This window comes from Alligator mississippiensis, chromosome 1 (genome assembly GCF_030867095.1).
Source record: "Alligator mississippiensis isolate rAllMis1 chromosome 1, rAllMis1, whole genome shotgun sequence".
NCBI classification, from domain to species: Eukaryota; Metazoa; Chordata; order Crocodylia; family Alligatoridae; genus Alligator; species Alligator mississippiensis.
In genome coordinates, this window is record NC_081824.1 from 468724096 (window position 1) to 468749023 (window position 24928).

A 24928-nucleotide genomic window follows, 5' to 3' on the forward strand; every position below is an offset into this window, starting at 1 on the left:
TGGAGTCTAGCTCAAATAGTCTCCACTCCACATCGACGGTGCTGGGATGTGGGGCATTGACTTGCGGCAGCAATCACGGTTCTGTTGCCTTCTCCAGGCCAAGGTTGTGGCTCTGGAGAATTGGATGCTGAGGCATGTGTCTGAATAAAAATGGTTCCTAGTCTGTAGAGTGCTTGCAGCATCTCTGGCTCTAAGCAGTTTCTGTCCCTGTACTTGAAAGAGAGAGAGCGAGTGTGTGTGCTTGTGTTGTGGGTGTTCGTGTGTGTGTGTGTGCATGCATGCGCCTTGATATAACTCACAACTGGATGATCCAGTGGCTCAAAACTAGTGTGTGTGCATGCACACACATTGATATAGCACACAACCAGATGATCCAGTGGCTCAAAACCAGTGTGTGTGCATGCACACGCATTGATATAGCACACAATTGGATGATCCAGTGGTTCAAAACTTGTGTGTGTGTGTGTGTGCATGTGCATGCACATGCCTTAGTATAACTCACAACTGGATGATCCAGTGGCTCAAAACCAGTGTGTGTGCATGCACACATATTGATATAGCACACAACTGGATGATCCAGTGGCTCAGAACTTGTGTGTGCATGCACATGCCTTGGTATAACTCATAACTGGATGATCCAGTGGCTCAGAACTTGGGTGTGCATGCACATGCCTTGGTATAACTCATAACTGGATGATCCAGTGGCGCAAAACCAGTGTGTGTGCATGCACGTGCCTTGGTATAACTCACAACTGGATGATCCAGTGGCGCAAAACCAGTGTGTGTGCATGCACGTGCCTTGGTATAACTCACAACTGGATGATCCAGTGGCGCAAAACCAGTGTGTGTGCATGCACGTGCCTTGGTATAACTCACAACCGGATGATCCAGTGGCTCAAAACCAGTGTGTGTGCATGCACACGCATTGATATAGCACACGACCGGATGATCCTGTGCTGCTTTGGGAGGAGTTTCCATCCCATCCCGACCACCTGTTTTCCAGGTCACCCTGCTGAAGTGCCTAGGCCAGCCACCAACCAGGATTTTCCCTTTCACTCAAATGGAGTGGTGGGCAGGACGGGGGAAGGAGGGGAGCAGCGGTGGGTGGGAAGATGGGGAGGCGGCAGGGGAAGGGCAGCAGTGGCAGGCAGGGGCGGGAAGTGGCAGTGGGCAGGAGCGCTGAGCCCACACCCATGCATACCCCCCGCACCCTGCTCTCAATGTACAAAAGTAAGACTTAATTTTAACCTATTATGCAATCACCTCTATATACACTATGCAAATGCCTGTAAATCAGGACAAAAATACTTTTTTGAAATCAAATGAATGTGTGTTGTAGATGTTTCCTTTTTAGAATATGATTTGTTTTTTTCCCCACCATGTTCCAACATGGCAAACCCCCTGCTGAAAGGAGTGGCAAAAGTCAGGGATTAGGGGGCAGGACTCCCAATGTATAAATCCCAATGTGGTGACCAGGGGGCGGGGCACCTGTCAAGGGGCGGGGCTACCCATAGGCCCTCAACAGCTCCAGCCAAAATTATTGCACTCCCCTGCCTAGGGCCTTACAGCGAAGGAGACTTAAAGAAGCCCTCCTCGACCTCCCGTTCCAATAGTAGATAAATGCTCCGATCCTTGGAATCGGCTGTCCCTTGAGATTTATGTTTGTGCAGCCTGTCAACTGAATCCATGCTAGGCCCTTTTTGTTAGGCATTTATCCTTACGTATCCCTTGGCGTTGATAAATATTGGGTGGCATGAAAACTGGCCGAATAGGTTCCTTTGTGCAGCAGCGATGGAGCCGAGGCAGGTTCAGACTGCAGACTAGATGACGGGCTGCAAGAGAGTGACACGGGAGGTGTTTAGTGCTGACGTGCGCACGCAGGCATCGGTGTCTGCACTGAACGGCAAAGTAATTGCTAGCGAAGAGAGAAAGGCACAAAACCTCCAGCCAGCTGCTTTTGTGTTGTTTGTAAGCCTGCTGCTTGCTTATGAGGCCTGATAATAGGTCCTGAAAGGAAATGGCTACAAGGGGAAGCTTGTTGTTTCCCTTGGGTCAAGTGTAGGAAGAGCTGTTGTATAACCCGCCTGTGTCGTGCCAGTTATGAACATCAAAGAGACTGTCTTTTCCCCATAACGGGGTGGGGGTAGGCTTTGTTGAGTGCTTCTGGAAAGCAGATAGTGCTCTTGTGTGCTGGGGAGCAGGATGTCCTTTTGCCTTCTTGTAGCACCTATCCATTAGTCAGTAATTGTGTGTTAGTGTCCATGGCCACCTCGTTGGCTTTTTGGGACATACGGATTGGTGTAAATTAGAAGGCTCTGGGCTACAACAGTGAATTCTGCATACCGAGGGCACTCACGCAACCAGCAATGGCATGCTGGGGTACTGACCTGAGCCGGATTCAGCCCAGCGCAGCAGCAGGGAAAGGTCCCTATCTTGGGCATTGCCCACCCATCCAACCTCCAGGTCTCTCTCCTAGCAAAGGCTGTTCTCAGCCTTTGTGGCATGTTAGCTTTTGGCATGTAGACCACGGGGAGGCTTGTAGAGGGGTGGAGCAAAGGAACAGCCTGTACGTGAGTACTTGGGAAATGCTCTTATATTCTAGTTCCTAATGGGCACATCTACATGTTCACTAATGCACTTCTGTTAATGCGCGTTAAATTTAGTACCTCTGGGTATTTGTACACAGGCTTGCGCCGCAGCACCGGGCACTTTTACCAGTGCATGGTGCTGTGGCGCATGCAGTTGTATAAGTGGAAAAATGCACGTCAGCGTGCTTTTGAACAAAAACATACCAGAAACGTTTTAGTCCAAAAGCACGCTGCTGACATTTTCTGCGTGCTGACACGCATTTCGCCACTTATACCGCTGCACGCAGTTCAGTGCATATCAGCTCGATTAATCAAGTCGCCTCCGACCTGCGGGTCTCCGGCAGACAAGGTTCTTTGGTTAAATCCCGATATCTTTTATTAGATTTTTATTAAACTGATTGGCTTTCTTGCATATGTTCTGGCCTCTGACTGCTTTACCGCTCCATCCACGAAGAGCACAGACCATCTGCTAAATATTGGTTTGCTGTTTTCTTGCATGTCCCCATTTGTCTGCATCCATCGCTTGCTTGCTGCCTCTTCCTTGCATTGGCATTTTGTCCTAGGTGCTGTATAAACGCAGGACGGGGTCCTTGTCTGTGAGCACACCCCATGCCACTATTGCAACATAGTCAATAATAGAAAACATTTCAAACAGTCCAGTGGGCCAGGAGACTCTGGCAAACCTTTGATTTTCTTTTACTTTAATTGTTAATGTGTGGCACTGTTTTAATACCGAGGATATCCCAGTGCACTTTACAGCCTGAGACATAAAATCTCCCTTGAGATGGAGTCCATCTCTGGAGCGCAATGCAACAGCTTCTTAATAGCGCAGGTTTTTCTTGTCATACTATCTAGGGTTAGGACAAGAAGTGAGTAATGAACCAATTGAAACTACCTGGGGCATTTTCTTTTGTAATAGTATTAAGTGCTGAATTTTGAGGGCAACAAGATCTAACGTCAGGAGACAGAACAAGGCCAGAGCATTGTATTGGGATTTCTACTGGGCGCGACTGATTAAAAACCTGAGCGTCGTTTGCATGATACCTTGGCTTGCTGAAATTTTCCTTCGGAACAGCATGAATCACAAGTATAGCTGCTAGGATTAAATGTAGATATCAAGAGAGAGACCCAACCATTCAGAAATGTTTCTCTACTAGATGGAAACATTAAGCTTAATAGAAATTAAGTATGTTTGTTAGGAGCTTGAGCTGGTTCCTTCCTTGCCGCTGTCTGGAAGCAAATCAGAGCTGTCTGAATACAAAATTTTCTCTTATTGAACTATGCCATAATCCAGAGGAGATGTTGAATACTGCTTTTTTGGTTTTTTGACCTAAATATGCCCTTATTGGTAAATATTGGTGGCTGCATGCTGACAAGTTTCAAAAGGAGAAAGAACATTATTCGGTGAGAACAGCTTTGGGGGGAGTGTGCTTTTGGTGGTTTTTTGCAGCTGGTGATGTACAGTCCAATTACATCTCTACAGCGGGAACACAGGATTTATCTCAAGAATATGTTCTCTGCTTTTACTTTCACCTACTAAATTGGACTGTAAATGGGGCATGTCACAGCTTATAGCCCTGGTTCGTGTTATTCAGTAACAAGGTGTGCGGAGAGCTATTACTTGGCTTTTTACAATAATAAAGTACATAACGAGTGGGTTTTGAAGTGAGTTTTTAAAAACGTATCCAGATTGCTACCATGTCCTTAGCAGCCAGAATATTTGGGTATTTCTTCCCCTCCTTACGTTTCAAATGTGTCGTCCAATTAGTCTGATGGCTACTTATTATCTCCTCCCATTCATTTATTTGTCAGAGTATACCTTTTATGTAAGCCTGCCAGCCTATTAACTAGAGAGGCTTTAATCAGCAAATCCTTCCTAACGTCTAGGAATTGGCCGGCCACTGACCCAGCTCAATGCCATAAAGTGATGTCTCCCTTTTTGCTAAAATTGTATTTCAAGGTTAATTCATCTAATCTTCCCCCTTTATAAAAACATAAAGCGAACTTGACTAAACTTTGCAATATTGATTGCGGGGAGGGGACGAAGGTGGGGTAAGGGGAGAGAAGAGGAGGATGTTCAAAGATTCACAGAAGTTTAGGGCTGGAAGGGACCTTGTGCAATCATTGGGTCCAGCATTAATTTATTACTAAATCACTAAGGAGGCTAGCTTAAACCCTACCTTGGGTGAAATACTAGGTGAACACACATTCATGCACTCAAACGGGTCAGCGGGCAGTGTTGCACATGCTAAGTAGGATGTCAGATATCCACGGTGGAACCATTTAAAGACGCGACTGTTGGCGAGTGTTCAAAGATGTTCACATCAACCAAGCCTCAGATCTTCGTTAGTAGTACTGAGAATGCACAAAGTGGTGTCCAGGGTTTCTCAATGCTGTTTCCCATGGTAGATAAGGCCTGGTAGAAGGTCAGTAGTTGTCAGTCAAATAGACTTGCTCATATCAAAGGTGGCTTGGGGTCCTTGGATGCAATGCGCTCCTTGGAGTTGGAGTGCAAAGTGAATTCATTTGTCTCCTTGCTGTATGAAGCTCTGCTACGGGACACCCGCACGCTCTAAACGGTGCTGGACAGGACGTGTAGTTGCTAGTAAGCAGGTGAGACTAAGAGGGCTTTAATCTTGATCTGTACGGACGCCTACTTGTATGTCTGTGCTATGTAGTTCTGTGTAACGAGCGCTTTCCATCCAGGGACTGTGGTCACATAACATGATTATTAAATTGCTGCTTTAATGTTGTAACTGCATTACAATGTAAATGTTCAAGTGAGGAGTAATGGCACTAATGAAATACGTTCAGTCAGTATATTCGTGATCCACACTGTTCCTTGGGAGGAAAATAGTAGTAGCCTAAATGATCTTTGAGGAGGGAACAATTCATTTGAGACAGACCTGATTTTGGTAGGCCGAGAGTTACCAGGTCAAATTTGGTAAATAATGATATATATAAAATCATGCCTTCAATCTTTCTTCACTAATTTCATAGATTCATAGATGTTAGGGTCGGAAGGGACCTCAATAGATCATCGAATCCAACCCCCAAATTTACTGGACAGATATAACATGGAGCTGGAAGGAGGCGAATTAAATACTTTCAGGACATTTGGTCTTGGAAAATGTCATGGAATATATTACAGTGGTGATTTTTTTAGCCCAGGGATTCCCACCCATGGTACCATGGTAAAAGGTCCTTTGAAGGGGGCTGGGAGCACTGTTGGGTGTACAGACACCTACATGATTCACGAGATAAACCCAGAGATTGCACATAGGAATCTATGGCGGCTTATACATGTGCTTGGGGCTGGTGGGGGGTGTTTTAATTAAAGCGGTTTCCAGAGAGCCGCTCTAGTTAAAATGGCTCGCCATCACGTGTATTAAGCCCCTGTGCATTTCAAAATGACTGCAGGATGCTTTATCTAAAGCTCATTCGATGAGCTTTAGATAGTGCCCCACAGCCATGGTGAAACGTGCAAGGGCTTAATGCACGTGATGGTGAGGCACCGCGGAGCGTTCAAATTAGAACAGGAACGAGCATGTCTATAAGCACCCGATAGTGTCAACACTATTCTAACCTAGTGTGAGCTTTCTGAGCTCTTTGCAACAGAGGGCTTACTCTTTTGTCTTTTCCATGGTCAAAAAAGGGAGTGAAAGCTAAAAGCTGGCATTTCCCAAGGTTTGGGTGCGGCGGGCAGGGCTTTGAGTCTAAAAAGGTTGAAAACCATTGCTTTAGCAGAAGTAGAGAGCTATCCAGGAACAAATTCAGTATCTGTTTTAGGACATGTCTATGCTACCTCCTCCCAAAAACCAGGTTGGCCACTGAGGAAACAGCCCCCTACCTACTTGCCTGTGGTAGGGCAGACCCAACATCTTCAGTTAGAAAGGATGAACTGCCTAGAAGCAGCTCTGAGCGCTCCCTTTCCCTTCCCTTCTTCCCAAGGCTTCACTCAGAGTGCACAATGACCTCCTTTTATCATGGCCCTAGTCCTAATCTACACATTGATACAAATCCTAGACCCAGGTTTGTGCTTTATGAATATGTCTGAAGAAGGGTGCTTGTGCCCAAAAGCTTGCAAGTAAAGATTTTTATTTTATTTATTTTTTGGCAAAAATCTAGTTGCTCTGATAAAAGATACCACTTCTACCACGAGTTCTGATTGCTTATGAATATGCATACGTTTAGTTTTTGTACAGCCATAAGTGTGCATGATGTATCACAGGAAAATGAAAGGCCCATCCTTTGCTTACACCATTGTAGAATTGGAGGGGCTTTGTTAATAAAGATGTGGAGGAAAGACCTAGTAAGAGAAGATGCTGAATACTTGGCGGGGGTGGGAGGTAAGGCTTACAACAGGTCATACTACTTAATCCTGGTGCATTGTAGAAGGCTCTGCAATGGGCTTTAGCATGCTGTTTCTTTTGAAGTAAAGACTAAGAGAACAAGGTAAGGGTTCAAGTCTGTAGGGAATTGCTGGAAGTCCAGGGTGTTGGATAACTAATGTCTTACAAAGTTTGGAAAATCTGATACTGGCTATTTTAATCAGTTAAGATTCTATTGAAAAAGTCCCATGACTTCAATGACAGTAATATTAGCCTTGATTTTTTTTTTTAATATAACATGCACATAATATTTAGAACATGGATGCTTCAAAGCATAAAACAATTGAAATACTAACCCCCCCCCCAAGCAAAACCACAAACAGTAAAAAGACCAAATCATCCCCTACATAATATGCGCACACACAACGGCACTGACTTGGGTCTCCTCTTGAACAGTGATATCTCCTTATTGCCTTTCATAGTCACCAATATTAATTCTAGCCTGGGATTAGCTCTGGATAGGCACTGGAGAAATATTTCCTCCTGGGTCTCTTGCTAACACAGTATGTTTATTAATAAATAGAACGAACCAACACATTTGATCACAGGGACTGCCATCTGCTCAGAGCTGAATAGGAAAAAGAAAACTCATGCAGCTTTAGGAAAAAAAATATTCCCAGGAATACATTTATTGTAGGATTCTCAGGGAGAAGTGAATTAAAGAAAAGCATTGCATTTGGAGTTGAATATTATAAAAGCCATCCTTTGGATTTTATCAAAAAAGAAATTCTTTCTGTAAAGAGGAGGTAGCGTTTTATCATCATCAGTATTATTAATATGCATAATAATATATATTTTTAAACCCTCTTCATAATTGTGAAGCAGCGGAATCTTATTATTTTGCTCAAGCAGTAATGAGGCAGGGAGTGGTTTTTTGGGTTCTTTTTATAGGCTCTGCCAATAACTTCTAAGGATGAATGATTTCCTGATGGGGTGCGAAATGCAAATCCACTGCAAAAGAATTCAAAATTAAAATAAAACTCAATTTGTCTACTTTTCCTAAACAAATAAATGGCAGTAAAAGCACCTCGGCTCCAAGCCAAAGCCTAGTAAAGTTGACTGGAGCCTGTGCGTTAATGTTGATCGAGCCTTTCGTATTTGTTTTCTACTCTCTCACTGCTGCCACTGAATTTTTTCTCTTCTGCATTCTGGACTGTTTAATCCATACTAATATTTAATGTCTCCAACAATAATATGTAGCCAGCCAGAGCTACCAGTCTTGCAAATTTATTAAATGTAATGGTTTCATTTGCAAAAGATACTTTCTTTTGGCAAATGTTGGCCAAAGTTGTTGGGGTTTTTTTTTTTTGGTTTTTTGTTGTTGTTGGTTTTTCTAGTATGGTACTTATCTGTTTGATTCACTCATTTGAGTTTGTTTCAACTTAACTTACTTCCTTTTCATCTGTCCCTATACTAGTGATTCTCAGCCAGGGTCCCATAGCAAGCTAGGGTGCCACAAGATCCTTTTGCAGGGTGCCATCAGATGTGAGGCGTTAAGGAGGGTATGAGGAAATAAGCAGAAAAGCACGGGCTAAAGCTTGTCCTTGCCTGGCTGATCCCCCCGCCCCTACTGCCCAGCCCCTCTGCAAGGAAGTAGGCCCTGTAAATATATAAATTATTTTTTGGAACTTGAGTACCACTTAATTCACAACAGTTATGGAGGGGTGCCTTGAGTCCAATGCGGGGTGTCTTGTGTTCAGTGAAGGGTGTCTTGAGTCCAAAGGGTTGAGAACCACTGATACCCAATACAATTGGGGTCTGATGTGTTTGAGGTGATTGGCCAGTATTATATTGCTATCTTTTGACTTTTCACAGAGTTATTTGCTGTTTTTTAAGGAAAAAAAATGGTTCCATGTCTCTCTCTAGCATGAGACTTCCACTTATTTTATCTTCCAGTTTCTACTGGAACTTATGGGCATCAAGTCTCACGTTGTTGCACTCATGGATGAGCACCTTGCTGAGCTCTTTTGAGCCCAATAACTTCCTGCCCATGCCAGGGGACTGGACTTGATGATCTTGCAGGTCCCTTCCAGTTCTTTGATTCTATGCTACAAGCCAATGACAGTGCAGTAAGTGGAAAAGCTAGCTGGCCATGATTGCTGGACAGAATTACATTACAACATGGTCCTTGATGAACTGTACTTCAGTCTGATCCCAGGAGGCTGCCTACTTCTCCAAGGCCCTGTTAAGACCCATCCTGTGATTGGCAGTTCAGTTATCCTGTCACCATTATCCCATAGAGTAGACTAGTAGCAACCAACCTTTTGACCCCTTTGGGCTAAATGAGTGGCACAGGGTCAGTCTACAGTCCATATCCCCCACAGAGTTGACACGTGGGGTCCATTCATGGACCCAATCCTGTGCACACCGATCTGACCACACACTGGTGTGATCTGGTGCGCAAGGCCACATTATCTACCTTGTGGGGGTCCCCTTCAGTCTAATAATTTGGCAGTAGAGGAGTGGCAATTAACACTGCCACTGCTGCCCTGTCATCAAATATCTGGACCATCTGGGAGCCCTGTGGGCTGGATGATGAGGCTCCATGGGCCAGTTGCTGCCATAGATCATTGTGAAGATGGGAGTTGAATTCCAGTGGTTTAGTATCATCCGGGAGATAGAGTGCTACTTTCATTCTTCTAACCGTTGTGTCTCTGTATTGTAACTCTGTGAAATATAGGTAAGTCGTTTCGCTGCAAATGAATGTAATGAAAGTCTAATATGGTGAAACTCAATTGACTGGGACCAGGCTGAAGGAATTGCATAAAGGCCCCTCTACATGTGCAGATAAAGGCCTGATGGGATCCAAGGGTTGTTGGTTATAGCCATGTTGGTCTAAGGACGTAGGGAGGCAAGGTTCTTTGGGGTGGGGCAGGCAGTGCCGGCGCTGGCAGGGGGGCTGTGGGTGGGGGGGCTACAGCCACTCGAAAAATTTGCTGTGACCCTTCTCCCAGTGCCACCACCACTGCCCACCCCCACCCACCCTGAGTGCAGCCCTGGCCCAGCCCCCCCTACCAGGAAGCGGCTGATGACTCCCCCAGTACTGAGCCAGCAGCAGGCAACTCACCCTCACCCTGCGCACAGATCCAGGAGGGCACATGCCCTCTCATACCTCCCTTGGGGGTGCGTACACTATTGGGACCTGCCCCCCAGACCAGCCACCTGCAGCTCTGTTCCACACCCTGCTCACCATGAGGGCCTCGATTTGCCCCCCCAAGCCCAGTCCCCTCCCTTCTCCATGCCCCTTCCCCCCCACAGACTTACCGGCAGGACGCTGCTCTCCAGGCTGCCCGGCTGCATTCCTAGCCGTGTGCATGCTGTGGCTCCGTGCACGCACAAGGCATTTATTGGTGACATTATCGGCCACATCAGCCAAAAAAAGCCGATTGCCGGTAATGTCAATTTTCTTCTATTGGTGCCAAATCAATATGGAGTGATATGTTGGTGCACCTGAACAAAAAGGCGACATGTCCAGGGAAACCTGGACACATGGTAACCCTAATTAAAGCCCACTTACTTCTGCATTTGCTCTTTTCCTCTCATTTCATATCTGCAAATTAGGACAAGCTCTGAAATCCATGGTGTTGCATCCGTGAGAGTGCTGGGCGTGAGGGCAGGAATGGCTCAGTGCCTCACCTCTGTGGAAGTGTCTCAAAACGCTCTGTCTGTCACGTCTGCACCTTTTGCTCTGTCGCTTGCATTTCCATATTTCTCACTTTTCTTCTAGTGTGGAGCGCGGTCTGGAGAGTTGCATTGATCATTTAGCTTGAGGACTCAACGCTGGTTTGTTGACGGATGGAGGCCTGTTTTCATCTGTTGGTTCTTTTGCTGCCTGGGAACACAAAGGGACACAACAAAATACTATAATCATCCTAAATTTGAGATGTCGTCTATCCTTGACTTTGTCTTTCCTCCATAGCTTATTCCAAAACATTTGGATTTGCAAGACTTACGCTTAACTCCTTCCTGACTTTTCTCTCTCTCTTGCTTTTTTTTTTAGACCTGCAGGGTTCCTTTGGAGGCTGTAACCATAATATTTTAGTTCCTAATGTATGCATTGGCTGTTCAGGAACAAATATACCACTGAAAGGGCGATGCATTGCCAGCATCTAGTATAGAAGTAGAGTATGTAAACTCCCATTCATTGTGGTATGTAAAGAGGAGGCACCAATTTTGCATTTGGCAGGTTGTAAAAGACTTAATCTATTGAAGTGTGTGCTTGCAATACACAAAGACAGGCAGGCTTGGATGAGAAGAACTAAGCACATTTTATTGTGGAGCAGTAGGCAAGCCTCTGTAGTCCTTCAGTTTTTCTAGCTACTCTGAGGGACCATCTCCCAATTCTCACCTTCCATAGCCTTTTAAGTAAGGGAGTGTCTCTAAATTATAACATTACTGCAGGAGTGAAGATTAGCTCTTGTCTGAAGAGTTAAATGGTGTTAACCTCATTAACACTGTGAAACCGGTGAGTCAGGTTTATTGGCTTAATGTTTTGTTTTTAGCCAAAATAGCTCCTATTCTTGGCTCTTGATCATGATCATGTTCCTGCCTGTCAATAAATGTCTTCCTAGGGTGAGTAGTGGCACAACTCCGCCCAAGTGAATCAAAGTTTTTCCTATTCACTGGTGCGTGTGTAGGCTTTGAAGAAGGGGCTCAGTCCCTAGAGCTGGAGGGCTGCTTTTCAAAGTGGAGGATTATCTTTCGGGACAAATTGAGAACCAACATTTAGCCTATTTATTTAAAAAAAGCTGCAATGAATGTGGTGAAGGGACTACTCTAAGTGGCTACGTGGATGCTATTGAAAGCTCGGTGTTTGTTGGGCCATGCAGGTACCAAATTAGTACCTGTTCTGAAAATGAAGGGCAGTCGGGATTGCACTGCAGGGTTATCCTCGGCAAAGAAACCCGTTTGAATTCCTTATGTACCTCGTTAAAGTAATGTATTCATTTTTTTTAAATGGTGATTTCGGGACCCAAGAAATCAAATTCTGCTTGGTTTTCAAAGCTGAACCACCCTACCTAGAAACATCTCTTTTCATGTGCGTGCAATAAACCAAAGTAATTAAAAGTCAATGAGGAGTCTCATCTATTCCAATTTAAAGATAAAAATTTAAAGTTCTCACTCAGGTGGCAAAGCATCAAAAATGCTTAAGTTTTAAGCATGTCTAGTGATTTTTTTTTTTCCTGGAAGCTTTTAAGGGGACATTTGGGATATACAATCTTTCAAAGCCAGAAAGCAAATAAATAATTTTAAATTAACTCTTTTCCTTGGTCCTTTTAGTTTTATGCTCCATTGGCAGCGCACGATAGCTAATGCTGTGGGGTCACAGCAGAACTAATCCCAAAAGCAGAAAATTGAATTCAGTGTCTTATGGTTCTTTGCTTTTCTCTTTCTCTCTTTCTCTCTCTCTCTCTCTCTCTCTCTCTCTCTCTCTCTCTCTCTCTCTCTCTCTCTCTCTATATATATATATATATCTATAGATACACACACACACACACACACACACATATGAAAAGACAAAGAGAATTGAAGACATAGGTGAAGGTATCACAAGATATGGCTCGACTTCCTAGCTCAGCTACGAACTCCGATTGCCCTTGGTTAATTCTCTTTGCTTCTGGTTCTCCATCATTACATCAGGGATAGTGCATCCAGGCCTCAGGAGGGTAAATTAATATTGTGAGGGGATGCAGGTTCGAGAGGAAGAAAACGCTACAGAACTGCCAGTTATAGTAACTGTTTTCTCAACTGGAACATTGTCATTAAAAAACCCAACCCCGTAGACCTGCAATGTCTCCTATTTACTTTAGAAACACCCTGTAATGCAACTCAAATCTGGACAAGCGGGCACAGGCAGATTGATATCTGCCCATTACTGACGGTACTCTTGGAGCTAGCGTCTCTAATTCCCTTTTGTTGAAATGCCACTGCGATTAGGCACCAGATAAGTATTAAATTACAGGTACAGAGGGAGTGGGATTGTGCTCAATATAAAAAGAAAAGAAATGTGCTTCTGTAATTCAAAAACCTGTTCACTTTGCTCTGGATCTTTTTTTGATATTTCTGCCTCAAACTTGTTTTTCCACCCCCTCCATGTTTCATAATAGAGTAACTTGCCCCCCTCCTCTGGTTTGTGGCCATCTCAGTTGCTGTGCTGAGAATATATTGCATGCACCTGCTTTATCTCTTCTTCTCGTTAGAGCTCGCTTTGGATCCTGTTGTATGCTGAGCCTAGGAGGAATGAACCGTAGGATTGAAATAAGGACCCAGGTGTTATTTCTCACGTCTGGTCTCAATGCTGCTGTCAGCTCTCCCCCATGCAAATCACTTAACTCTCCTGGCTCGTTCTTGCATGGATTTAAGAACGCTTCCTTTCTACGTATGGGGAGGCTAAGCTAATGGGGCAATGTGAGAGCAAAGAATGACTCCAAATGAAAAGGGGTTACCTTAAATTAAAGGAGTACATAAAGCGCACCAAATACAGCATTTGATGCAATTATTTTTACTCTCTGCAGAGTTCAGCGTTTTGGGTGTGAGGGCTTTGCCGTCGTCATCTCTCCTTTTGTGCTCTTCATATCAATGCGCTGCACTCTGCATTGGTGTATAGAGGGCTTGCTGACTGTACATAAAGCTTTTAATAGTCTAGGGCTGCGTCCAGATGAGCTCAGCCATGTGGTATGTGGCACCATGGACATGTCTACGGTGCCACATACCGCACATTCATGCTGCAAGAGAGCAGCGCGGGGATTTTTTTTGACACCAGGAGATCCCAGGATCAAAAAAAAACCTGTGCAAAAAAAAAAACTAAGCAGGGCAGCATGTGTGGGTACAGCATGCACCACCCAAAACTGGAGCCTAGCCAAACAAAGCCACGCTCTGGCTGCCAGCCAGGCTCCACGTGGCAGGATTGCCGCTGCTGCAGCCCCAGGAGGCCCCCATGGCCCCAAGTAAGGCTGTTGGGACCAGCCCAGTGCTGGCCCCAGGCTCCCCTACCCCACCTGGGGTAATCTGCCTCGTGCCACAGGTCCTGGGGACAAGTAGCAGCGGCATAAGGTGTGCCACTGCTAGTTGTCCCCAGGGAACCAAATGTCCACACTCGTATGGACGTGGCTGAGAAGTACAGTACTGGATCCATTGGAAAGTAACCACAGGAGTGGATATCGAGATGCAGAATATCATTGTCCCAGTTTAAGCTTGACTGGGATCCTGGACTTCAAGGGGAAATGCCATGGCATCTCTCATTTATAAGCGGGTAGCATCACTGGTTTTACACACCCCTTGAAAAACTCCTCTCAGTAACTTTCTCTGAAACAAATGTCCTTTTAGGTTTGTACCTTGCTGCAGGTACCAGCCAGTTTTAATAAAATGACAGCATGTTGCTGCACTACTGGCATTCAGTGAAACACCGTCATGGGTTCGTGGGCGGGACGCGGCCCAAGCGGTCTTGGATCGTTTTGGACAGGATGAAGTTCAGACGTTGGGAGCAGCGGCTTTTAATCCTGGAATTGTAAAATTAAGAGTTAGGAGGAAAAGGGGGAATTCAAGGAAAAATGCTGAAGAAAGACACTTCACTGCCAAAATGTCTTGAGCTGATGAGCAGGAAACATGAAATATTTCTTCCAGAAATAACTTTTAGGCTCCTTCAAACTGTGCACACGAGGCTCCTCTCCTGGTTTTTCTAATAAAGGCCATTGTAGTATTTTCCAGACCGGTCCCAGGTGCCAGGCAGATAAATAATCCAAACACGTTTGATTTTACAGCCTGATATTTTGGTTTGTCTAGGTTCGAAGCCGTTATTTTGTCCCTTTGTCAAATGTTCACACCTTAGGTGTGATCGTTCCCAAGTCCCGGGATCGTGAAGCTGTCTCTATGCGCGTTTGGGTCGAGGCGGGGAAGGAGGGAGATGGCAGTGGTCTAAAGTTGAACTGAAAAAAACCCTAGATGGTGGGCAGCATAGAGCCCGTTCTACACATGCAATCAGCAGTGCCGCGGTTTTTGTTCGACACACACAGCTCTACTTGTCTGAAACACCATTCAAGACTCGGATACAAAATTTAGAGAAGCAACCTATCAATGAATGAAACATTTGCCGTGGTTTTCAAACTGTCAGACAAGCAAGTAGTGCAGGAAAAAAAAACAAACCCATCCATTCCTGTACTGACGGTGGACCTAGATAACCACCGGAGAGCTTAGCACAAATTATGCAACATAAATAAAAATATAACGGAGATAAATTGCACTGAAATGTCTCGCTTGGCTTGTTTATCAAAGGAGCTGTCATCCTCTCTACAAAAAAGGGCCAAGGTTATTCCAAAGTGACTGACTCCTTATTTCAATATCCCTTTCTTTTTGCGCCAGTGTGGATCTGAGAGCAAGGCTAGTTTTGATAACTGTAACCCTTGCTTTGTAAAGTGCTTTGAAAGCTTTTTTTATTACATTGGCGATACAACTTCAAATCTAGGAAACGGAGGGGCGGGGAAGCTCGTGGAGCTAGCCTCTCAGCCTTTTAGAAGTGTTTCAAGCTCTCTGCAGAAGTTAGCTGGTGACTTGGTACATTGGATTTCATTGGTGGAAGACGTAGGTGGGTGGTTAACACCAGATCCAAAATATGCTAGAATAAGGGATCGAAGACCAAGGTTACTTTTGAGTAGCACTTGCCTTGGAGGGTGAAGCGGGTATAAGCTTTCAGAGCTAGTAGGAAGAATATGCTGTAAGTACAACATATGGGGGGGGACAACACGTGGCTGACAGCGAATTTTGGTGGTGAGAAGAGTACACGTCGGGGGTATTGTACAAATTTACGTTGCTCTACCGCTCTTCATTGGAGGATCTCAGAACCGCTCCTATGAAGATGGGAAGTATTGTAATCCCTTTCGCGAGGTTAAGTAACTTGCCCAGATGACTCCGAATTTAGTAACAGAGCTGAGAAAACAACTTGTATGTACTGACTGCTACTTCCTTTTGATATGACCTGCCATCATCACTTCCCTGAGCATTGGAAAACGGCATCCTCCTGGGTGATGTGAGAGCACATTTGTTTGCCGTGAATTTAAACACATGGCGTTTTTTATGTGAAGCCGCTAACATCCCCTGTCCTGTCCGGATTTGATTAGGTACAAATCCACCTGGCATTTCAATGTGAAGGTGGCTAATCGTGCAGCGACCTGTTGCATTCTTATACTGGTTTGACTCTCCGCTTTGATATGTGTTCAGAAAGGCAGTAAAATGGGAGCTGATGTGGATGGCATCATCAGGGTCAAATCCTTGTCCTGTTGAATACATGCATGGGAGTACTTGGATTGATCCCATTGAACTCAAGTTTCCATCCCCAGCGTGTGAGCACGGCACTTGCAGACTAAACTTTCCTCTTCCTAGAGGTTCACTTCAGCATTTGCACTTGTAGAGTCAAATAGTGCGTGTTCACACTGGTGTGATCTGCATCCGGATGCACATCTGTGTTCAGTGCAGTTTTGTGTGCAAATATGCATGGAGGAAACGGTCCATACAGTCTCAGCAGAGCTCATTTTAGCTATATGACGGATTGTATTCAGTGTTGGTAGCAATATTGTTTTGCTTTTTACCCTCATTATCATCTTTTGGACTCATCAGACATCAGGATAGGCTTTTCAGATGAGGCTAGGAGAGTTAAGCACATAAGTGCCTTTGATTGTTCAATAGGCAGACAAGGTTCCTTGGGTGAATTTGATATCTTCTATTAAACCAACCCAAATTGATTGTTCAATGGAGTTGAACTCCACTAGGGTCTCCAAAGGGGAAAAAAAAATCTGACCTTAATTCTTTGTAGGAAACAAGAATTTGTAGTGGCAAGTGCTACTGCCAATACTGGGGAATGAAGTTATTTCAGCCCTTATCCCATCTTCTGCATCTTCTTTATTCTGCAGGAAATACTCCCAAAAACCACGTTGCAAAATTAAAATTGAGCTTGCTCATGAAGATGATGTTGTTAGATCAAGATGACTTCTGAGATCAATTATGTTGTTATATAAGAAGTAGATCTAGCCTTGAAAATCAACTCAAAATGGGAGAGACATAATAGAAGTTCAGGGTAAAGCAAATGATGGAGGTAGGAATTGTCACTCGATGTACATGGAGAGGTCAGACTATTTTGGAGGAGAAAAGGCTTATAGGAGATCTGTAGGTGGCAAGATCTACCTTTTGAGGTTGAGCTCTTGGAATATATGTAGGCCTTTCAATTTATGAGAGGAGGAAACTATTTAAGAGTAGGTAGGAGGTTCAAGGGAAGCATCTCAAAGTCCCTTTATACCATAAGCAAGCAACGTTTCCTAGTGCCTTTAAGAGGTGGATGACAGTCAGGATTACCCTCGTCTTCCATGGTGGAGTGGGGGGGAGCGACTGAATTAACCGAATAAATGATACAGGGCAAGTCACTTGACAATTTTGGTGGCAGAGGTGGGAACAAGATCCAGGTTTCTTGGCTTCCACCTCTGTTCTTACGCCCCAGTACTTAGTTATGCCCTGGTGTTGCCAGTGAGCACATAAATAGAGGAGGCATGACACATTTGATCCAACAGAGAATAAACTTGTCCCCTTTAACCAGGGAGGTTGAAGTATTTTGGAGGAGAAAAGGCTTTTATAGGCGTATAGTGAATTTGGGGGATTCGCTTTCCATGCAACAACCAATCTTAGGCCTGGTCTGCCCGCTGTGTTGTACTGATTGAGCTAAACTGATAGAAAGCTTCAGATGAGATGTGAAGTTACATTAAGTTGGTTTAATACAAGATATCAGATTGACCCAAAGTTACATTGATGCATCTTTTGGGAGTAGATGCCCTTCTCCTGGTGTAATGGTATTCATATAAAAATAGTTTGTAAATTTATCAAGGCGAGCAACATCAGGATACAGTGCAACTGCATTGCAACGGGGGGGAAGGGGTTGCATGAATTGAACTAAATGATTTTTTTTTTAAACATTATTCAGTTGGATCTGTATAGAAATACTGCATGTAGGTGAGGTTTATGACTGTAATCCCTTCCCTTTCAGTGTTGGAGTACTTATTAACATTCACCTTTTCACTTCCACAGTGGGAGCGTCTCTGGTTTCTAATCCTCACCTTCACTTTCTTCCTGACGCTGATCTGGTTTTATTTCTGGTGGGAAGTTCATAATGACTACAACGAGATCAACTGGTGAGTAAAATGTTTCCATTTGGGGTGACATGTCTGGTTTTGAGCAGAACCAGATCACATGGATTTTTCTTTTTAAGAGCTCTCCAAATCTTAATGCTTAATGCTTTTTTGGGGGGGGGGGGAGAGGATCCTCTTGTTGCAATCAGTAGCAGTAGAAGATGGGAATATGGGGTAAGCAATGGCATCTGTGACGGCCTCTTGTGTCTGCACTGATAGATGCAATTATGTGTGGTTACTTGCATTTCTGCTATTCAACTGCTCAATGTCTGTGCTTTATGTAGAGTTTCTGGTAAACGTGGAAAGCAAAGCTGGAAATTAAGTTGTGCGGAAGCCTGTTTGCCTCTGTAATGGGTAGTCGTATTTAACAACTGTCTCATGAAAAGGTATATATCGTGTGTTATAGCACAATATGGTAGATTTATTAATCTTTGTGTCTTGTTGGCTTCCATATATATATGTTGAGGAACTTGGCAATAATTTGTAGCTCACCGATTGAACTATTCGAATGGTAGATATGCTGCTTGTTTCCTAATTCTGGCCTTTTGTTTTGATCCAGATCTGAAAAGTAAAAACCCAATAAAAAAGCCTAGGTTCATTTTGTCTAGGTTCGGGATTCTTTCCTACAAATGCGAACAAGAAAAGATGCATGCAGAAATCCCTGGACAAAGACAAAGCAACTTACTCTTGTTCTTTTCTGATTTGATGCGATTCATAGTCATGTAGCCCGGTTACTTTTGGCTCATCTATCTCAGTGCCTCACATCTACCTGTAACATGAAGAGGAAGTCATTCTCTTAGCCCTACCAGGCTTATTTTAACTTAAATGTTTATGAAGTATTGGGATATTAAGATAAGCACCATAGAAAGGTCTATGAAGAAGTCAATACTTTTAACTTCAGGGCAGGGTTTGAAGACTGCATAGTAAATAAGGGCCACTTTGATTCATCAAGATAAAACGTGTATTGAGCAGTTGCTTGGACAGAGCTCACTTGAACATCCTGCACGGTGAGTGAAGCAGGGTTTCTGTCGGGGAGCGTGCCTGTATGTAATAAATGGGCATATTTGGTACACACAGGGGGCTGAATCAAGGTGGCACAGTCAGGCTTTGCCTTGTGCTCTCTGAATGTAGTGGTCCAGGATAGTTTGCCCAAAACCCCCCTGAAAAACCCAGCTGTTGTCTTGTTGACCCCACCATTGGTTCACCACTTGGGTGGGAACTCTTAGATCCACCGAACAAGTCAAAGCCCCTTGAGCTGGTGCAGCAACTGATGAAGAACGGCACACTATTATTGCACTGTGCACCAGCGCGGGAAAGGGGATATACAGACTTTGCTGGGCTTCACAGCTGCTTGCTGCTGACAGAGGAATGGGAAGAGGAAGGACTCCTAGATTATTTCCAGGGTCTGAAAAGAGTATGCTCTAGGGCTCGTCTATGCTGCTGCAGTGACAAGTGCTGGGAAGGGCAGGGCTGAGTGTGCCCTGTTCACACCAGACCTATCCACGTCTACTGAAGCGCTCCAGATCTGGAAGATACCCAGTGAGGCTGTGCCAGGTTCATCTCTGGTAGGTCTTAGAGCAGCCTCCGCGGACGAGCCTGGTGACCTTCCAGGTCTGAAGCATACTTTCGGATCTGGGTAGGCTCAGCCCTTTCGTCCCCGGGACCAGCCACTGCAGCCTTTTGTGGGCACAGAAACCTTTTTCTGTTGCCTCCGTTCTGGAGTGACGAGGTCTAACCCCGATGGAAATACCACTCCTGCCAAATTTAAAGCTGAGGATGTATTCAAGCACTCTGCAGAAGACCTCTCTAGGGTTTTTTGTAGGTAAAACCTATTTTTCCCAAACTTCATTCTCAGAAAGGCCCTTTCCCAAAAATTCAGCCTGGAACAAACTCTGATTCTGGGAGTCTTTTGCGAATCTATAAGCTACTTGATGCCAAGGGTAGCCCTGCCAGTAGTAAAGCGAAAACTATATTTTTAACATGGCTCGGCTCTGAAATGCTTTAACAAATTACTCAGCCCAAACAGCCGCCACCTAAATCACTTGAACGTCATCTTTCTGTCAAAAACAATATGCAAACAGTATTTAAAATGCAACAGAGTAGTTAATCCCATAAATGAGCTGCCTGTTTAGGATGCTGCAGTTGTGTGAAGGACACTGTTCCAGCAACTTTTATGAGCGATCTTCTGCCAGGGGTGACTAATACAAGACAGGGCTGACACCAAACAAGTTCCTGTTCGCAGCACTTCATTCATCAGTCAAGTGCTCCTAGGGTTGCATTTACAAGAGAGACGTCTTTGAGGGGTACGTTGTCTCCTGTCAGATTATTTGACAGTTGTATTGAGCGTGGCTTGTCAGCTTCTATCTGTTTTCTAGAGTGGAACATATTTATTTGGGAAGCCTTATGCTCGAATAAACTTGTGTAGGGGTGGAGGGTGGAATAACTTAGTGCCGAAGAGAAACTCAATAGTGCTCAGGTAACGTGATCAGGTTGTGGATACCCAACACACTTCCACTGGGTTCATGAACAGGTGTGAGCTACAACGCTGTCCAAAGCAGACGGGTTTAGCTGCCTGCCGTAGTTGCTAGTGTAGCATCGCTCCACTACGAGCCCATTTGCACTGCATAAAAGGGGCTGACTGCAAGAGCAGACACGTGACCCCAACATCATTGTGCATCCTGAATTGCAAAGGAATAGCCTTCACCCAAAGACTGGTGTAGTGTTGTCTGTGCATCTGCTCCACACTTACACCAGTCTCACAACAGATTTTGCTAGTGTTCATGCATCTTCTGTCCACCCCCCAGTTGTCCTAGCAGCGATTCTCTTGAACTTGCTGCTCCTCCGTATTGTGCTTCGAGCAGAAATATTGACCAGTATTGTCTCCTGTCCCTGTTCTTCCTGGTCTCTCTCTGCATCCCCCCTGCTGTGTCTCGCTTTAACCTGAAAGCTTGTTGGACAGGACTAATTTTTGCTGTTCTGCCCCTAACAGAGTGGGAAGTCCTGCTCCATTCTCATTTCTATGGCAGTAGCAGTTATCATTTTAGCATACTTGGAAAGCTCCCTCTGCGGGGCTTTGCTGATGTGACTCTTCAGTAGCTTGGGAAAAGACAGGAGGTGAGCAGGGTCTGCTTTTAAAGTTGGGGGTTTTTTTCACCACCCCCAAAATCTTTTCTTCTGTCAACCTACCCCCAAGCACACATCTTCTCTTTGCTAACTGCTAGACCCCATGCCCCAGCCCTGAGGTCTCTGAGAACAGGACAGGTTTCCTTGGGAAACTTGTGAGTGCCGCTTTGGGTGTTTTATAACAAAGGAAAGTAGAGGGAACACTTCAGGTTTCTTTCTAAAGCTGTCCTCAGCATTTCCACAATATCTTCTATCTGATGACCGCAGGGCCCACTAAAGTCAATGAAGTTACATGACGGGATCCAAAGTAAATGGTCTGCAATGAAGCCCAAAGCGTGTGCAACTCACAGGGTTTCCGTTTCATGATGGAATATGAAGCCAAAGTTGTGCCTGAAACCAGAGTTACCAAAGCCTCCGAGCAAATCCAGGCTGTTGCAAAGTTTTGCAAGGTCTTTGGAACGAAGCCAGGAGAAATGTGACCTGTCCGGTAAAGAAACTCTTGGAGAACTTGGGCATGATACCGTAAAGACCCAAACCCCACTATCTTTGAGCCAGCCTCCACAAGGGTCAGATGCTGAGCTTTGTACATCCTACTCAATGAGGAAGGCTGCATTACTGCTCTCTCCAGAGACGGATCAGCTGAATTGTAGATGGTAGCTGGCTTGCCCGTGGCCATGAGTTATCCTGGCAGTAGAGGTGGGAATAGACCCTGTAAATCCTGGCTTAAACCCCTGGACTGCACTGTTTCCCTGGCACACAGTTTTCCCTTCTAGTCTTAGGCTGCTGGATCCCACTGAAGGACCCTGATGCTGGTGGATGAGCCCAGCTCTGTATTGACGAGTGCATTCAGCTGCTTTGTGTTACCTACAGGCCTTCTGGCATCCAACAGGTAAGCATCATTGCACACTGCCATTGTAATGGTGCCAGCTCCCACCTCCCATAATCTAGTTCCATAGCTTTTTCCATTCTCAGAGCTAGAAAGAACACTTATTTTTTAACGAGGCTTAGAAGAGGCCTCATTTGGATCTGAATAATAGACGGAGGGTGCTTGTGCTCCTGTGGACACCCACCTGAGCAACTCACTGTGCCATGGCTATGAGTTTTGCACACTGGGCAACTCCTGTTTCCACTGACTTTTTTAGGAGTGCTTGACTCTTTGCACCAAGCACTGAAGCATGCGGAGATTGCAGACCATGCTTGAAAGGTTGGCTGCTCATTCCACGCTCTCAAATTCTGAACCTGGGCCCATAGGCAAGCAAATCCCAATGTTTCCTTCCGGCACTTGTATTACCTCCCTCGTATTCTGGAGAAAGTCGCTTTCCTTGTCTTTTTCATAGCTTCATCTATAAAATGAAGGTAAAGTTTTGGAGTAGCTGATTCAAAATTAGGCATAGGATTTGCTCTAAAAAAAAGTTCCAGTGTGTTCTGTAGTCCCATAGTCTGTCTCTATATTCGGATTATAAACTGGTAAAGATTCATCTGTCAGTGTGACTGTAGTACCTAGCATAGTGGACCCTCAGCCCTTACTGGGTGTCATCATAGCACATAATGTGAGAAGCTTTCCCTGCTGACACTACCCTGTCCCATTACAGTTACTGCATGTCCTGGCACTAAGTAAGGCTTTCAGGTCATCTGGCAGCTCATGCAGTCCTTAAATGCAATTCATGATTTATTTTTCTCTGTATCCACAAGATGAGAGTAAAGCTACCCAATGAAAGGTTTCCACTGTGGTGTATATTGAGCAACTATGGTCATTTAGCTGTGAGCAGAACAGGGTACTGGATTTTATGATCATGCACCCTTTTTTTTGTGTGTGGTTAAAATGGCAAATTTATATGCAAGTTGTATAAAACTCTGGTTGGTCTAATAAAAGATATCAGATTCACCCAAGGAACCTTGTCTGCCTATAAAACTCTGGAGCACTTTGTAAATTGCCAGTACAACTTTTGTGTTGCAAAGTTTGGGCGCCCTGGCTTTAAAGCTGCAGGCCTGGCTGCTTTGATAGTTATACATCTCCAGTGGCAGATGGAGGTAGAAGGCCCTTGGTCCCAATGTCAGGATCTCATTGGGAGAGGGTTGGGATGACTTGAAAATGAACCAAACTAGCCAGGGAAGCTGCTAACTGGGAAGACAGCGCCCTGTGTATCTGTTGAGCAATTTGTTCATTGAAAGTAGATGTTGAAAATGGGCCAGTGGCTTTTTATGTACCAGACCCCAATTAGCCACCTGCTTCAGGATGGGTTTGAGTCCTGACACCAGTGGTCGGCAGAAACAGCATGATTTTTAAAAATAGCCTAAAATTCTTTGAAAATAATAGGAAAGAGGATAATAATGTGGTGTGAGGCTTTAATTACAGTGGAGCTAATCCCAGGGGTAGAGGGAATGGAAATTTCCACTAGATCCATTCAAGCTGAGCTTGGGTTTTATAGCACAGATGTTTGCAGCCTACCGAAACACAATGGTGATTAGAAAAATATATGCCGAGGTGGTCTGGGGAAACACAGAAGCACCTTTGTGGTGCAGGCAGAGACGCAGGAACTGGTCATGGGTATGCAAACAGTGTGGATGACGTTCTTCCAAAGCTCTTCTCTGCTGCGGTATCTCAGAGTCGGTGTCAGCTGATGGTGAAGCAAGGGGATGGGCTGCAACCAGACCGTGTTCAGTTGTTACCTCATCCTCCACCTTTTTGTCCTCTCCCTCCACTTCCTCTGTACTTGTTCACCAGCCATCACTTATGGTTGGAACCTAGATTGTATGTACGGTTTTGCAGGGGGGTCTTTGTACAATGCCAAGTCCAATGTTCTTCAATCCCTGCTTGGAGCCCTCTGACCGTACCAGAGCAAAAAGAATAAGTCCTTGCTGTGGTGGCTCATCCATTGTCTGCACCACAAGTCCAGCTGATACTGCTGTCCCTCCCCGCCCAGTGGCAATGACCCCCTTCAGTTGAAATGTGTAGAGAAAATGCTCAGTATAAACTGTAAATAGAGTGGCTGAGCTGTCTCCAACTGCACCAGAGACTTCAAACTGGATGCAGCGTTCTTTGACCTGAAGTCTTTGGTTTCTTCGGCAATGGGTGGATGGACTGCTATGAAATGATGAGATCCAGCTGACAAGAATGGGGAAGAGCATCTTTGGATGGCCAACCTAGTAAGCAGGGCTTTACTAGGGGAAGGTGGTCAAAAACCCTCCAGCAAAAAAGCACGCAATCCAGAGGGAAAAGGACTCGAAGAAGTAATTCAACTCTGGGAAAGGACCAGAGAGGTGTGGTGGCACAGAAAGGAAGCAAGGAAGTCCTTCCAATGGAAGGAAAATGTGTTCAATGCATGTATACGAATTGGAGAAGTATGGGGAATAAACCAAATGAGCTGGCAGCTGCAGCCTGTGAAGAGAACTGCAATCTCATTGGCATCACCGAGACAAAACGAGATGAGACGAGACGGCTTTTATGACTGGAATGTGAACAGTGAGGGTTACACTCTCTTTTGGAAGGACAGAGTTGGGAGAAAAGGTGGTGGTATTACCTTGTATGTCAAAAACACACATGCTTGTTCCCTGGCTCAGGGAGAAGACGGCAAAGCACAATGCATTTGAGTGAAGATGAAAGGTGAAAGATGCAGCACTGATATAATGGTATGGATTTATTATAGGTGTCCTCATCAGG

General features: G+C 44.8%; 1 protein-coding gene across 5 annotated transcripts in view; it reads left to right on the forward strand.

Moving 5' to 3' along the window:
* GDPD5 (glycerophosphodiester phosphodiesterase domain containing 5) overlaps positions 1-24928 on the forward strand; it is a 305947-nt gene that overhangs the window by 197749 nt on the left and 83270 nt on the right. For 4 of the 5 annotated variants that reach the window (XM_014601505.3, XM_014601509.3, XM_014601508.3 and 1 more), the window contains exon 4: positions 18044-18147. The exons of the other annotated variant lie outside the window; for it this stretch is intronic. In XM_014601505.3, coding sequence (XP_014456991.1) covers positions 18044-18147 — 104 coding nt within the window. The remainder of the gene's footprint in view (positions 1-18043; positions 18148-24928) is intronic. 5 annotated transcript variants of the gene reach the window in all.